Here is a 15,917-nt window from a genome sequence, read left to right as displayed (position 1 = left end):
TTCCCAACAAGTCTCCCTCCTACATCCATGTCTTCTTTATATACATGACCCATTGTGTTTAATTGGAGTTTCTCGTGTGAGCGTGGGTGGGAGGTTATTTACTGGAGCATGAGCAACTTATCAGTGGCTATACCCCAAAAGAAAGTGACAGCCTTCCCACCAGCAACCTTGAACTGCCCATTGTCCCCTCAGGGAGGGGTAGAGCCTCGTGGGCCCCTCCCCTATCCATGATGAAATGTTGATGGGTCCAATTTGCAAAGGTGTTATGCAGATAACCACAACTGGAGTGAGTTCAAGGGGAGCGATGTTTATATCATCAGGAAGCCGTCCTTTTGCTGTGCATGTCACCGTCTTCTGGCTCTTACATTCTTTCCATACTCTCTTCCACATGTTCCCTGAGCCTTGCGATGTGTGATGTAGCTGCCCCACGGTGAAGGCACTCCACCATCACTAATTCTCAGCACTTTGGCCAGTTACAAGTTCCTACATTAACTGCCACCCATTTCTATGTTAAAGCCTACCTTATATCTACCTTATTTTGTGAGGGACTCTCCACTGAACCAGGGGCTTGCCTTGAGATCCTCCTGTCTCTTTCTCCCCAGTGCTGGGATTGCAGGTATATGCTACACCCCCAGCTTTGTTTTACATGGATGCTAAGGACTGACCTCATATCCTCACACTTGGACAGCAAGTACTTTATTGGCGGAGCCGTTTCCCCAGCCTTCATCTTCCTATTTTTTTTCTAAAACTCGTTTGGTTAAAAACTTGATGTGAACTATATGTGAGGGTTAATTTGTGGGTCAAAAGAAAGCATGAATGAAACCCATAGGAAATTGCTCATCGTAGATGAAATCAGTTCTCACAGTAATTATTCAAAGGTTGTAAAAGAAAAGTTTCACTACTATCCCTATGAGAGTTTTGATTTTTATTGTTTGGTTTTAGTATAACCTATGAATATAATGGTGGGGATTCTTTAGAAAAACTGCATGTCTTTTATAAAATTTATCTTGCATTCTTTTTTTTCCCCTTTACTCTAATGTCTCAGAAAATGGGAAAGGAGGTAGTCACTAAGTTATGGGCTGTGTATACCATAGCTATAGCCTCGGCCCCCATTTTTCCCTCAGATTCCAAGAGCTGGATTTGAGCACAGAAGCCTTTTTCTACTTTGAGTCTGTAAAAGAGCAAGAATGGTCCATGGCCGTGGAAAGGGGTCTGCCTTCAAAGGCCAAGTATAAAAAAGTAAGCTCCACTCAATTATCTCTTTCAGTATATAACTAAGTAGACCTCAGTGGGAGTTATTCCATTAGCTGAACCTCTTTCAAAAAGCTTGTTAATAATTGAATTCTTTCTCAGATGAAATACTGTGCTATAGGAGACTAATCTACCATAGTTTCTTCTCGGTGGGGGGGGGGAAGCATAAGTTTTCTGTTCATAATTTTTTATCACTTGGGTAGCCTTTAGAAGAAAACAATTTACTGTTTTTGCATTAATAATTAAGTCAAAATAATTACATATAAGCTAATTGATCTGTCTGTGTAATAAAAGTACAACTGTCTTCTAACATAGCCAAAATAAAATGCCTACCAGAAAAGCAGATTGAAGCTTATGGGGTACATAAAGTGTGTTTTAGATTCAGAACAAGAACAGCAGTGTTGTGGTATTTAAACAAATTCTAGACTTCTTTGCAAGTGAAGAAAAAAGTTGAGGAGCTGAAGAGATGGCTCAACAGTTAAGAGCACTGGCTGCTCTTCCAAAAGACCTGGGTTCAATTCCCAGCATTGACATGGCAGCAAACAACTTTCTCTAACTCCAAGATCTGACACCCTCACACAGACACACATGCAGGCAAAGCACGAATGCACATAAAATAAAAATAGTTTTTAAAAGATATATGCAGCAACACTCAGCTACTTGTTAAATAATAATAACAATAAAGTTGACTTTAGCAAAGTGGTCAAGTTTGTTGGTCTTTAGAAGATATTTGGTATAGGCATTTAGCTACTAGGAGAGATATTTTCATTTCAAGGCGACTATCCTAATCTCAGAAGTAGTAATCTAATGTTCTTCTTTGCTTTTGAACAGTTTATGTAGGTGGCATAAATCGTGAAGATCTTACAGCTCTCTAGCTCATTTAGACTAAAAATAATCAAAATTCAAAGGATCACTGTAGATTTAAATATCTTAGACAACGTGAAATCAGAATCTAGGAAGGAGAAGGAAGAACAAGCTGGGATAATGGCTTGTTCTTCACTATTTGAACTTTTAATGTACTATCAGTAGGGTACAAAGTGATTTACAAAGAGAACTAAAACTGAGCATGTGAGTTAGTGGTAGAGTGCCTGCCTGCATAGCGTGCTCGGGGTTCTTCATTTGATCCTCAGCACTGACAAATAGACACACATAGGGGCGGGGAGCAGAGAGAGAAACTTCTACATTATCTTCAGAGATTCTGACTTTTGTTAGTCAAATTGAGACTAGAGCTTCCGCAGAGAACCTTGGTTTCCAATTTATGGGGTCCAATAGGAAATTAGAGGATGCAGATACAGATGTGGACATCAGTAATCACTTTGTTGGTCATTCTAAGAAGGTAGCTATGTAGCAGAAAGTGATGCTCACATTAGCTGTTTGTAACTCCCTGAAACTCATAGGTGCAACTAGTCCGCCTTGTGGGGATGATGCTTCTTATATTTGCCAGGAAAGATCAGTGTCGGTTTATCCGTGATATTGCTACAGAAACTGTGGGAACTGGAATCATGGGGAAAATGGTGAGTTACTTTGGCAATTAATTTGATTATTGTTGATATCTATGTGAAATTTGATTGCACCCCGTGTTTCCTAACTTTATAATTGCCTTTGCTACCAGGGAAACAAAGGAGGAGTCGCTGTGAGGTTTGTATTTCATAACACCACCTTCTGCATCGTCAATTCCCACCTGGCTGCCCATGTGGAAGAGTTTGAAAGAAGGAATCAGGATTATAAGGACATCTGTGCAAGAATGAGTTTTACAGTCCCCAATCAGGCTCTCCCACAGCTAAACATCATGAAACATGAGTAAGTGGCCTCTCTGTGGCCTTTGCGTGGAGATGTAGCAGTGGTTAGATAGGGTGAGAAGCTATGGAGCTGTGAAGAGGGAGGGATTACCATTTGGGGATTTGGACCACAAAGAAGAGAATATGTTATTTAGAACTAGATTCACTGAGGTAGAGAAATTAGGTTTGGCATTAGGGGGAGAAAGGTTTGTATTAGTGTAACTTCTAAAATAATGCTGAAGGAGTCTACACATTAGTGTCATTTTAAAAAATGAAATAGAAATGTTCACTGTAAGTGTGATAATAAAAGATAAAATGAACAAACATGGTTTAAAATCCTTTACTTACCTCCTCTTCTCCCCAGTCAGTCCCTCTCTCCATAGGAGACTGTATTTAACATTTGAATATAGACCTTTCTAGATGTGCACTGTCTAATATGATAGCCAGCTTCTGGCTGTTGGTATTTGAAAGTCATTCAACAAACTGAGAGGTCTGTGAGCAAAAGCTATATTGGATTTTGAAGATTGCTTGGTGGAAATGTGGGATACCTTAATTTGCAAAATATTAATCAAACCTTAATGATGTGGGTGTATTAAGTTAAATGAAAGTTGTTATTTTTACTTTTATATTTTAAGTGCAGCTACTAGAAAAAAATAAAAGGATATGGAGGCATGCATCATTTCATCCAACAGTCTCTTCTAGACTCTTCTCCATACATGTACAGTCACACATACTTGTTGTATGAGCACATTGCCCTATTCATCTTCCCAACATTGTGTCTGCAGATCCACATGATTCTTCTTAACGGTTGTGCTTATTAAAAATGAGTGGCAGTGATAGGTCACTGCCTATCATAAGGACAGGAGCGGAACTCCATTGAGGAATGGGTTAGGTGGTGTAGCAAAGAATCAGCTGTGGAGAAATTCTTTGAAACTCTGAGATGGTGATTTAGAAGGAATAGCGCGAGGTGAGAATTGTAGTAAATCCAAAGATAATTTAGGATTATGAGAAGCAGTGCATATTAGGGGAATTAAGGAAGGAACAGGGCAAGGTGGTATTTTTGTTTTTGTTTTTTTTTTTTTTTCGAGACAGGGTTTCTCCGAAGCTTTACAGCCTGTCCTGGAGCTAGCTCTTGTAGACCAGGCTGGTCTCGAACTCACAGAGATCCGCCTGCCTCTGCCTCCCGAGTGCTGGGATTAAAGGCGTGTGCCACCACCGCCCGGCTAAGGTGGTAATATTGGAATATGTCCATACTGTCTCAACAGTTGGGGGAATATAGAATTTGGTTTCACAATTACAAAGTCAAGGCCTTGAAATTTATGTTCATGAAGCCCCCAGAAATTCCATAAATTTAATTCCAAGAGTTCAAACTTTCCTATTGCCTTTGAGAACTTGAGGTGACTCAAAAGGGACCCATTTTGATATGGTAATTTCAGGGTCTTGGCACATCTCAAGTCCTGGTGCTGCAGTTGAGAAGTAAGGTGCCAGTTTCCTTCTTTGGGGGAACATGAACTTCAGATCTGAAACAGATTTAGTCAGGTTGACTGCACTGGAGGGCCGGGCTCAATTTTCCTAGTGGGCTGTCAGTCCTTCCCACCATCCAAACCATGACAGAGCACCTACAGAACCTCAGGGCTCTGGGAGGCAAAAAGCATTAAGATTCTCTTTGCCTAGAGACCTGGCAGGCGGCCAGACAAAATTTTGAAGCTAATCCAGCAAATAAACTGCATGCTTCTCAGTCCATTAACTCCTTGGCTTCCAAATCCCATATGTATACTATATGGCCCCACTTTCATTCAGTTTTATGTGGTGTGCCTATTTTCCCAGCTATTTTATAGTCTATTGGCTTTCTCGGGGATTGGCAGTACTGGCCCCTAAAGAATTGATTGCAGCTTTAAAACCCCTTGTCAGTGATAAATAGATCCTTATAAGTAGTCTACCCATTTTCTTCTCTCAGTTCTCCTCTGATTGACTTTAATGTTAATTAGTGCTATTCTAATCTATTTCTTGGTCTTCAGTGTTGTCATCTGGTTGGGAGACTTGAACTACAGACTTTGCATGCCTGACGCCAATGAGGTGAAAAGTCTTATTAATAAAAATGACCTTCAGAAGCTCTTGAAATTCGACCAGGTAAGTGAAGTTTCAATGGCAGAGATGGTGAGGATTATGAGACAGGCATGGTAGGCATGGCTTATGCTGGGAAGAGATGGCAAGTTTTACTGTCTTGCAAGATTTGTACCTGGGGATATATAGATTTGGAGTGCCTTGATTAAGTACTAAGATTCAAGGGAGATAATGTTGGTGACAAAAAGCCAATGTAAAATTCATTTAGTAAGTCATTATCAGGCAGAGATTTTAGAGATTTGTCTAGATTGGCTACAGAATACGTGAGGCTAATTGGAGAATACTTCCTGGAGGAGAATGGCCTTCCGCTGTGTTAATGTGGTCTAGCAGATGATTGGGGAAAATTGTTCTGTGATTATTTGGCAGGCTGAGCAACAGCTTGGAGATCAAAGAGAGGGGCAGGCCCTATGAAAGAGATAGGGAAACTAATAAAAAAGTTTTGGGGGGATGACCAGCATAAGCTATAGTCAAATAGGAACTGATTGATAAGTTGGTGTTGACTGATATTTAGCTGTTGATGTTAAAACCAGTGAAGGGGCTAAGAAGGTAGCTCAGTGGATAAAATGTTTGTTGCACAAGAATCAGTACTTGAGTTAGGATCCTCAGCACCCATGTAAATGCCAGGCACAGTAGCATGCATCTGTAATCCCCGTTCTGAGGGAGACAGGTGTATCCCAAAGGCTTACTGGTCAGCCAGCCTAGTCCAAACAGTGAGCTCCTGGTTCAATGAGAGAGCCCGATCTCAAAATATAAGGTAGAGAAGTGATTGAAGAAAGCATCCTGATAGCACCCTCTGACTTCTGCGCATCCCTACATGGACGCCTACCCACATATAAACAATCAAGAACAACCAAAGTACTGGTGGGAAATTATTGATTATGGAGTGCTCAGACAAAACCTGATATTCAGTAAAGCAGTCTCTGTGAATGTAAGCCTCTACGTTGGTGTGTAAACCTGGTACATGAGTTGAATTTTTATTTTCATACATCCTTTTTTCTTTTTGCACTTGAGCATCACTATAAAGCCTGCCCTAGCCTAGAACTAGTTGTATAGCCTAGGGCTGACCTTGAACTTGCGCTTCTCCTACCTCTGCTTCCTAAGTGCTACTGTTACAGGCATGGGCCAAAACACCTTGATCATAAGAATAATATTTTGGAATATAGGTAGTGATCAATGAAAATGAATATTCCTTCATGTCATTTCATATTTGATTAATACATATTAATTGTACAGAGTCATTGTGTTTCTTGTGTATCAGCATGTAGAGTCGGAGTTACAGTAATCAAATCCAGCCACTGGGCTCTGGGGGTGCAGCTCCGTGGTCGAACACTTGCATAATCTATGTTAGGCTGTGAGGACAATCTACAGCCATAAAAATCACCTCGTTATTTTTATATGACCTCTCTTCACATTCCACTTTCTGATTATCACTATTCTACATTCAGGCTGACTTCTTTTGGCTTTCACGCCTGAGAGCTAAATTGTAACATTTGTCTTTCTGTGTCAGATTTATTTCGTTTAACAATACTTACATCTAGCTCATCCTTTTGCTTCAAATGACAGTGTTTCATTGATTATGACTGAATAATATATGTGTGTCACATTTTCTTTACCTAGTCAGTATTCACAGGCACTTTTCTTGGTTCCTTATTTTGGGCTATATAACTAATGCCACGGTAAACATATGTGAACACTTATCTCTTTGGCATGCTGGTTTTACTTTCTTATTATGTACCCAGCACATCGTGGTACAGGAGTGAAAGTAAATGCTTCTTAATGAGAAAAGACAAAGTTTTAACTTTATTCAAATGTCTTTAAATCCCTATGAGAGCCTTTTGACCTTTAGACACAGTAAAAATTCAAGTGTTTTGCAGTACAATAGCTTTTATAGTGAGTCTTCCTTAGCTCTCTGCCTTTACACAGAAGTCGAATGGCTAATTTGTATTCCTTCCTCTTTCTTGCTTCTAGAAAGGGTACAGTTGGGATAATTGCTGAATCTTGTGTAACTTTGGTAAAATATCTGAATGAGGATAACTTTTTACAAGAATGGGTTATAAGGCTGGAGAAATGAGTACTTGCCTTGCCAGCATGATGGCCTGAATTTGGATTCCAACATCCATAAAAAAGCCAAGCATGGTCACATGGACCTGTAACCCCAGCACTAACAGGGAGAGGTGGAGACAGGAGGGTCACTCTGTGTGTGTGTGCGTGTGTGTGTGTGTGTGTGTGTGTGTGTGTGTGTGTGTGTGAGTATGGGTTAGAGCATGTGCATGCAGTGCCCATGGAGGCCAGAATAAGTCTGTGGATCCCTTAGAGCTGAAGTTACAGGTAGTTGTGAGCCATCTGACAAATTTGGGTCCCCTGGAAGAGCAGTGTGCTCTCTTAACCACCGGCCCTCTCTATTGCACCAATTCACCCACTTTTTTAAAAAAAGAAAAAAACATTAACTAGTCATTGAAATTGGTTTCAGGAATTATCCTTTTAAGGTCTGCATGGTTTTGGTGGTGGTGGTGGTGTAATTATAATTATGCTAGGTTGTGCCTGTCCAGTTCTAAGCAGTGTAGGACTATTTGGAGTTCTTGTTTCCACAATTTTGTCCTCACCACAGTTGGCAATAAAATGGCAATGTGCTAATAACAAGTGTTGTCATTGAATCCGAAAGATAAGCAGTCTTATCTGTGTATTTTTCCACACTTGAAAAGGCTCTGGAACTGGATCCCTACAAAGGGAACAGTGACCAACCAGCCTGATTATCACCTCTGTTAATGTGGCGTTACTGTGCTTACATGGTGTTTCTTTCTGTCTGCAGTTAAACATTCAGCGCACACAGAAAAAAGCCTTTGTGGATTTCCATGAAGGGGAAATCAAGTTTATTCCCACTTACAAGTATGACTCTAAAACTGACAGATGGGATTCCAGGTAAAGTGATAAGAACCTTCTCACAGAAGAGGTTAAGGCTTGATCTTTACTGTGCCTTTCCATGTCCCTCCTGACAGGCTAGAATTTTTTTTATATCATTCCGTATGCAGAGGGGGAAATCTAATGGCTTTGTATTATTACAGAAGAGTATTTCAAACTGAGCTTATATTGGGAACGTATTAATTAGATATCAGGGCTGGTGACATTTTATGAGCTGTTTCTGGTACCTTGTTTCTGTCACCTCTGCAAACTAGTTTAGATTTTTTTTTGTGTTCCCTAGTCTTACCTTTCTTTCTCACCCAAGGCTCTTAGCCTCCTCCTCTAATGCTTACCTAATGCTCTTACCCGAACTACTTCTCTGCTACTGACTCTGGATACCAGAAGGTGAGAACCAAGAGTCATAAGCAGTTCTTCTAGCAGAGTCATTCTTGGTCCTGAGAACACATTAGAATCCACTGGTAAGGGCCTGGAGAGATTGCTCAGTGGCTAGAATACTTGGTGCTCTTGCAGAGTACCTAAATTCAGGAACTCCAAGGGATCTGACACCCTTCTCTGACCTTTGAGGACATCTACATATATATATATATGTATATATATGTATATATATACATATATGTATGTGTATGTGTATATATATATGTGTGTATATGTGTATATATATGTATGTGTATATATATGTGTATATATATATATATACATTAATGAAAAAACTGAAAATAGGTCTTAAAAAATAATCCATTGGTGACCTTAGACATCCTGAAGAAGTCTGAACCCATACTTCTTAGAAGAGAAAGCTCTAGTCTTCTCCAGAGGTTAAACCGGGCCTAGGAATAGAGAATGGCGGTTTTCAACTCCATTAGTTGTCTGTCATGGAGTACCATTGCAGTCAGGTGGAGCAAAGGACGAGAAAATATTCAGGATGGAATCCTGACCTGAGAAGGCTATTTTAAGCCTTTCCCTGTGGTGACTTTTACGATGCAGACCTAAATTTAGGAACACCATCCCTCCATTAGTTAACACTAGGCACGTTGTACTTTGTACTGGGCAGTAGTGCTAGGAGTTTAGTGGCTGACAAGCAGACACAGGCCCTTATCAGTGCTTGCAATGTAGAGAAGATGATAGGGACTGCCCGGGAAGGAGAAGTAATTGATTCATTGGAAGCATATTAGAAGAGGCCTAATGTGATTCTAAACCAGTGTGTATTACTGCATCCTAGTGTGGTATACTCTGTTTGTGACTCATTCCTTTATTTACAGTGGGAAATGCCGAGTTCCAGCCTGGTGTGACCGAATTCTTTGGAGAGGAATAAATATTAATCAACTTCATTACCGGAGTCACATGGAACTCAAAACTAGTGACCACAAGCCTGTTAGCGCCCTGTTCCATATTGGGGTAAATAGTTTATTGCTCATTCATTTGTTTACGTGTTAAGTAGCTACTTCCAGAGCACTATAGAGATAGAGTAAATTCATAATTCAGCGTGCCATAACTGTTCTCTAAGCAAATAATCATTCGCAGAATTGCATGGTTAGCACCCCCTCAACCCTCCCAAATGCTAGCCTTCTATTTCTTCATGATCCCATCTTTTTTCTGATATACAGATATTTTATTCCATGTAGGCACAGACTGATCAGAATAGAACCAGATCTACTCATTAAAGAGAGTCCTGTCCACTACAGTGGCACGTTCCTCTCAAATAGCGTAGGTATTAGGTTGTTTTGTACTTGGTTGCATCTTAGGCTGAATTTATAATCTGTTTCACCTCTAATGTGAGTGCATTTCCCCATTTTTAACTGTGTTATGAGTGTAGAAATTATCTTATAAGCTTGATGGTTGATATTTGATTACTTCTTGTGTATTTTCCACATATGTGGTCATGTAACCTGTCAGGATATAACCCGTGTGATTCTCACTAGGATGAATTAGGTAGTCTACCACTTGGTTTTACATTCCAGGTCAACCACTTTGTAATTGTGAAGAATATGGACAATTTATTTAGCATCCTTATGTGTCAATCTACTCTACATAGTATGCTGGTAATGGGACCTACTCATGAGGATTAATGAGTTCAACCATGCGAAGGCATAGTGAGACAGGTTACTTTTATGTCCGTTTCAGGGACTGCTGTCATAGGTGTTACCCATGTGCCTTATGGTGACTTTTATCCCGAGTACTCTTTTTTAAAAAGATTTATTTGTTTCTATTTTATGTACGTTAGCATTTTTGCCTGCATGCATGTCTATGTGAGGGAGTCTGATCTTCTGGAACAGGAGTTACGGACAGTTGTAAGCTGCCATGTGGGTGCTGGGAATTGAACCCAGGTCCTCTGGAAGAGCAGCCAGTGTTTGTGACCACTGAGTCATCTGTCCACCCCCACCTCCACCCTCAAGTTCTCTTTTAAAGAAGAGTGACTTTAGGGCATTTCCCTGAAAAACAAAATTAGTTCTTGGTCTTAGAGTATATTAAAATTTTCAAGACAACCAACAACTTTATTTTTTTCCACTTTGGGGCTGCAGTTGTTTTTGTTTCTTATTATATTTTGGCTGGGGAGGCACATGCTGTGTGCTGTGTAAAGGTAAGATGACAATTTGGTAGGAGTTGTTTTTCGCCTTCCAGTACCCACAGTTGTTTTTAATTTGATGTTAGGAATCAAACACAGGCTTTTGTGCCTTCTAAAGACCTGCCAGATCACTGAGCTGTGCATCCCTACCCCTTCCCTTCCACTCCAACATACAGCAGCTAGTATCTGTGGGCCCAAAATGGCTTTAGGGAATTTGTGCACGTCGGTTACTTCCCACAACAGTGCTCACTTAAATATTTTCCACTTCACAGATGAGCAGATAAAAACTCAGGGAATTCCAGCATGACTTCCTTGAGAGTGTTCAACTAGAAAGAGAGCTAAGATTCAAATCTTAAGTCTGTTTAACTCCTACACGTGTGGTCTTTCGACTACCCCACTGTACCTTAATGGTTCTAATGTACTGATTAAACGTGCCTTCAGAAGCTACTTTTAACCCATTGGATTTCAGTTTGTACTTCTAGGACATCCTCTTTTCCTCATCCCCCAATCAATTTAAAGAAGGTATCACTTCTTAAACACTGACCTCCTTGGTTTAATCAGCCATGTTGGATTTTTGTTGTACTTGCCCACAGAACCTTGGAATGTTCTTCATACTACACATCAATCCTAAACTCCCACTTAAATATTCTTACATTTGCAAGGGTTCTTTATATTTTCATATAACTTTAATAGTCTCTGCTTCTGATTTTATATGATACAACAACTTGAATAAGCCCTTTGTGGGGCTGGCAAGTTGTCTCAGTGGGTAAAGGTACCTGTCAGCAAGCCTGATGGCCCAACTTTGATTCCTGGGATCCACACGGTGGAAAGAGAGAATCAGCCAACTTCTGAAAGTAGTCCTCTGACCTCCACATGTGTGGCGTGCCACATGCACACACATGCATGCACACACGAAGAAGAAAATTTAATTTGTATTTTTGTTAAAATAGAGACCTAAGCAGAATTTACACAGAAGGCTGAGACTCTTTAGTAACTGTCATCTCCCACTTGAGACTTTTCATAAATCCCTACTTCCTAGACAGTCCAACACCATGTATGAGTGTTTGTCTTCCTAGACGTGTATCATTGGTGCTTTCTGTGATGGTGGAAATGTCTTATATCCATGCTAGACTTCTGCATATGTCTTTCTGCTTAAAAGTTTTGTGTAAATGTGTGTGTCTTGTAAATGGTCTTATACTATGTGCTGATCTGAAATTTGTTTGTGATATATAGTATATCTCTCTGGGTCATTATGTTAAGATCTAGCTCATTTTCCTTTTATACTGAATTCCTAATTTGTTGGGGATTTCCTTTTCTGAAATGAATGTATCCCATGGTAAGATTCTTCCCACCACCCTTTGTTATCCTAGATGCACCATTAAGTAGTGCTAATCCACAGAGAATAGGTTTGCTTTTATTGAGTAACTACTTCATACTTTAGAACCTTGGGCTGACTATGATTAAAGACTTTTTTTAAACTATATTACACATTGGGGCACCACCACTGGCCCCAGGGACTTTGAGCAAAGGAGCCAAGTGTTCTGTTGTCAGTTAGTTTCTAAGGACTTTAGTGGACTGTCTGAAACGAAGCTTTTCTGAGACATTGTTCTACCCTGCACTGGGTTCTATGATCTGCTGTGATGGCTCTCAGATTTTAGGGAAAATGCCCATTGCCCAGAGAACTTTGTAAGAAGAAAAAAGGATGGAGCCATGAACCTCTCACCTCAACAATGTGAATAATAGTCCCAGGCCCCTGTGATTTTTAAACCTCAGCCAGGTGGAATCTGTTGCTTACCTTGTCTTTCTGAAAGAATCTGCATAGTATTCCAGATCTTGCCAGGGAGCCAGTTAGGTGAACTGCTCAACTCTTAGAATAGCCCTTGCTTCTGTGGTCTTGAAAGTTCAACCAATATTTTTTTAAGAAAGAAAAAGTTACAATTTTTTTTTAAGAATTTAAGATTTAACTTAACCTAACGCTTACATACTGTGGGGTTAAAGTGATCAACCCTCAGTTCTCTAAGTTATGGCAGCAATGTATTAAAAAAAAAAACTCCCTAGTCCATTTACTTCCGTTGTTTCCCACATCTGCCTCAGAATTTTGCTGTATACATGAATCTTAAGATGGATTTTTGTGATTTTATACTTTATGTAAAAAGGAAAGTGATGTTTCAGATATGACAATGATGTTACATTACTTATGCTAAGTGGTAACATTATTTTGTTTGAACTTTTAATATTTACAAAAATACAGCTATTTCAGGAAGCTGGAAATGCTGTGTCATCTAGAAACTTTCTTGACCCATTACTCCAAATGATTTGTCTGTTGTCATGGTTTTACTGCAGGACATTTTGTGGTGGCCCTTTTCTAAAATGGTCACTGGCTCCATTTCCTAACACCATAGCTTTCCTGTTAGTAATCTCAGCAATTACCTGATTCCTGTCAACGTGCATACCAACTAATGGACTTAAATGCTTCGATTATTATTTTGTACAGTTTCACAATTTTTGCTTGTTATAAATAGCAGTGGATATGTTTTAGCACTGTCGTTTTACACACTGCAAGAATCATTTTTACTACAAGTTCTCATTTTCTCCACTCTCAGATAATTAACAATGGAGCAAGGAAAAATCCTTCCCAGATATATACCATTATCAAACATCTTAGAGATTTTACTTTTCCAGAAATTTAGCCATTTGACTTTATCTTTCCCATAAAGTGTATTTTATAATGCTTATAAATTTAGGTTAGTGGCTTTTAGAATTTATTAGAAACTCTTAGAGAAGTTGAAATTACATAAGACTAAATAAAAATCTATTTCCTTTGAGGTGAAAGTTATGGATGAAGCAGGATATTAAAGCTTTGGAGGGTGTTGATTGTACTACAGTTTATCTTAAAGGTGTCCCCGTAATGCCCAGTTTGAAAGTATTACATACTCTCCGATGGAGATGAGCTAGGAGTGTGTAGAGCTGAAAATGATTCCTTTTTCCCCGTTAGGTTAAGGTTGTGGATGAACGAAGGTATCGGAAGGTCTTTGAAGATATCGTACGCATTATGGACAGAATGGAAAATGACTTCCTTCCTTCATTAGAACTTAGCAGGAGAGAGGTGAGCAAAACTAAACAGCTTCCTGTCTACTATCCATTATTAGTTAGCACAAAGGAAACTGTGTCACTTCAAAGGGCATCAAGGATAACATCTCCACTGGTGTCAGACTGTCTCTGTTCTGGTGTCAGCTTTGCAGTTCAGTAGCTAGAGGAGCACAAGAAGCCTCAGAGATGCAGCTGCCTTTCCTGGATCACATGAGTTAATCCATGAGAAGTTCTTAAAATGGCACCTAGCAGCTTGGAAGCCCTCATATTAGTTACTCTTGTTTGGCGCTCAGTTCATATGCTTGAGGGAACAGAGCCTAGTCATAGAATATGCATCCTGGACCACAATTGTGTTCATCTCAGCATCCCTGGAAGAATCAGAGTAGCCTTGAACAGGGTCCAAAGTTACCTAGCACCTACTTTGCTGGTGTTAGCTAAATAATGTAGGAAAGCCAATACTAGGAAGTCGTCTCGGCCTGTGAATACATGTGGTAGGTATGCATCTGATTAATAATTACCTTATTCTTGATTCATATTGTCTATGAATAATCCAACTTACTTCCCCTACTAGTGATGCATGGTTGTGTCTGTCTGTTCCCCAGTTTATGTTTGAGAATGTGAAGTTTCGGCAGCTGCAAAAGGAGAAGTTCCAGATCAGCAACAATGGACAGGTTCCCTGCCATTTTTCTTTCATCCCTAAACTTAATGACAGCCAATACTGCAAGCCATGGCTTCGAGCTGAACCTTTTGAGGGCTACTTGGAGCCAAGTGAGTTTTCCCTTTACCACTGCCTCTGCTTGCCACCACCTTGGCTTAACTTCTAGTTCTCTAAGCGCTTATCTCTCGCTTCACTGTCTTTATATTTGTGTGTCCCATCCTTTCCCCCATTGTTGTTTTGTTCTTGTTCTTGAGGACAGCTGATGTTTCCACCAGAAAGCTCTGGGCTATAATGCACCATCTCTTTTATTTCAGATGAGACAGTGGACATTTCTCTTGATGTCTACGTCAGCAAAGACTCTGTAACCATCCTGAACTCTGGTGAAGATAAGATTGAGGATATTCTCGTCCTTCATTTGGATCGAGGCAAAGATTACTTCTTGACCATCGGCGGGAATTACCTTCCGAGTTGCTTTGGTACATCCTTAGAGGCTTTGTGTCGAATGAAAAGGCCAATCCGAGAAGTTCCTGTTACCAAACTCATAGACTTGGTGAGAAGCATTCTAAAACATAAATTGTCTTCACATTTAATTCGCATGTTTTTGTCCCCATTAATTTCTGTGCCTTCTCTCTTCTTCTGGGGTCAGGGGAACTGACAAATGATACAAAAGAATGTCACTTTATCTTAGCACTACTTAAATTAAATTAAGCCTAAGAGGGAAAAGAAGAGGCTAATCTGTCGTTAACTCTTGTTGTGACTATAGTAGGTAGTATACTTCCAAAATAAGATTAAAGGCTCTCTCAAAGCTATAATGCTTTTAGGTTTATCACACTCTTTCACATAAATTGGCATGTATGTGAGGTGTGGCAAGGGCACCATGTGGTATTATCCTCATTGTGCTGACAAGAACACTGAGGTCCAGAGGCATTCAGTTGCCCATAGTCAACTAAGTTAGTGACAGATCTCCTGCCCAGATTGTCTGACTTCCTCGCCAGTATCCCTCCCTACATTATATCAAATCAAACTTTGCTGCTGATGAGAACACAGGCTGTTAGGAGAGCTTACAGAACCTGCATCATTGTCCTTTGGGGTGCTTACTCTAAGTAGAGGTCCCTGTCCCCATTCACCAGTGGTAACAGAATTTTTAGATATGGAGCCTGAGTCTACATTTTACTGAAATTCCAGAAGCTTTTTTCTTTGGTAGCCGAGGCTGGAGTTGAATTTCCTGTTCAAATGAGAAAGACTTTAAACTTCTGATCTCTCTGTTTCCACCACCCCAGTGTGGGATCACGGGTATATGCCACAAGCCTGGTTTATGCAGAGTTGGGGATCAAAGCCAGGGCTTCATGCATGCTAGACAGGCACTCTGCCAACTGAGATGCAAACTCAGTCCATAGATGGGTATAATGCACACTGAGGCTTGTTCACTTAATGTAACTCAAGAAAGGAAAAGAAAATTATTTCCTCCCCTTTCCCAAACCAAGTTATTATATAATATCTATAGTCTTAAGAGGAGAAAGTATATTATTTTCAGTAA

At 40.0% G+C, this 15,917-nt stretch overlaps 1 protein-coding gene across 2 annotated transcripts in view; it reads left to right on the top strand.

Annotated features, from left to right (window-relative positions):
* Positions 1 to 15,917, top strand: part of Ocrl (OCRL inositol polyphosphate-5-phosphatase) — a 58,664-nt gene that overhangs the window by 21,844 nt on the left and 20,903 nt on the right. For both annotated transcript variants that reach the window (XM_038316892.1, XM_038316891.1), the window contains exons 10-18: positions 1,125 to 1,239; positions 2,649 to 2,765; positions 2,864 to 3,051; positions 5,048 to 5,159; positions 7,963 to 8,072; positions 9,329 to 9,464; positions 13,628 to 13,738; positions 14,325 to 14,490; positions 14,695 to 14,930. In XM_038316892.1, coding sequence (XP_038172820.1) covers positions 1,125 to 1,239; positions 2,649 to 2,765; positions 2,864 to 3,051; positions 5,048 to 5,159; positions 7,963 to 8,072; positions 9,329 to 9,464; positions 13,628 to 13,738; positions 14,325 to 14,490; positions 14,695 to 14,930 — 1,291 coding nt within the window. The remainder of the gene's footprint in view (positions 1 to 1,124; positions 1,240 to 2,648; positions 2,766 to 2,863; positions 3,052 to 5,047; positions 5,160 to 7,962; positions 8,073 to 9,328; positions 9,465 to 13,627; positions 13,739 to 14,324; positions 14,491 to 14,694; positions 14,931 to 15,917) is intronic.

The sequence above is a fragment of the Arvicola amphibius genome, chromosome X (assembly GCF_903992535.2).
Source record: "Arvicola amphibius chromosome X, mArvAmp1.2, whole genome shotgun sequence".
Lineage (NCBI taxonomy): Eukaryota > Metazoa > Chordata > Mammalia > Rodentia > Cricetidae > Arvicola > Arvicola amphibius.
Note: the sequence above shows the minus strand (reverse complement) of the source record. Positions and strands in the feature narration are given on the sequence as shown.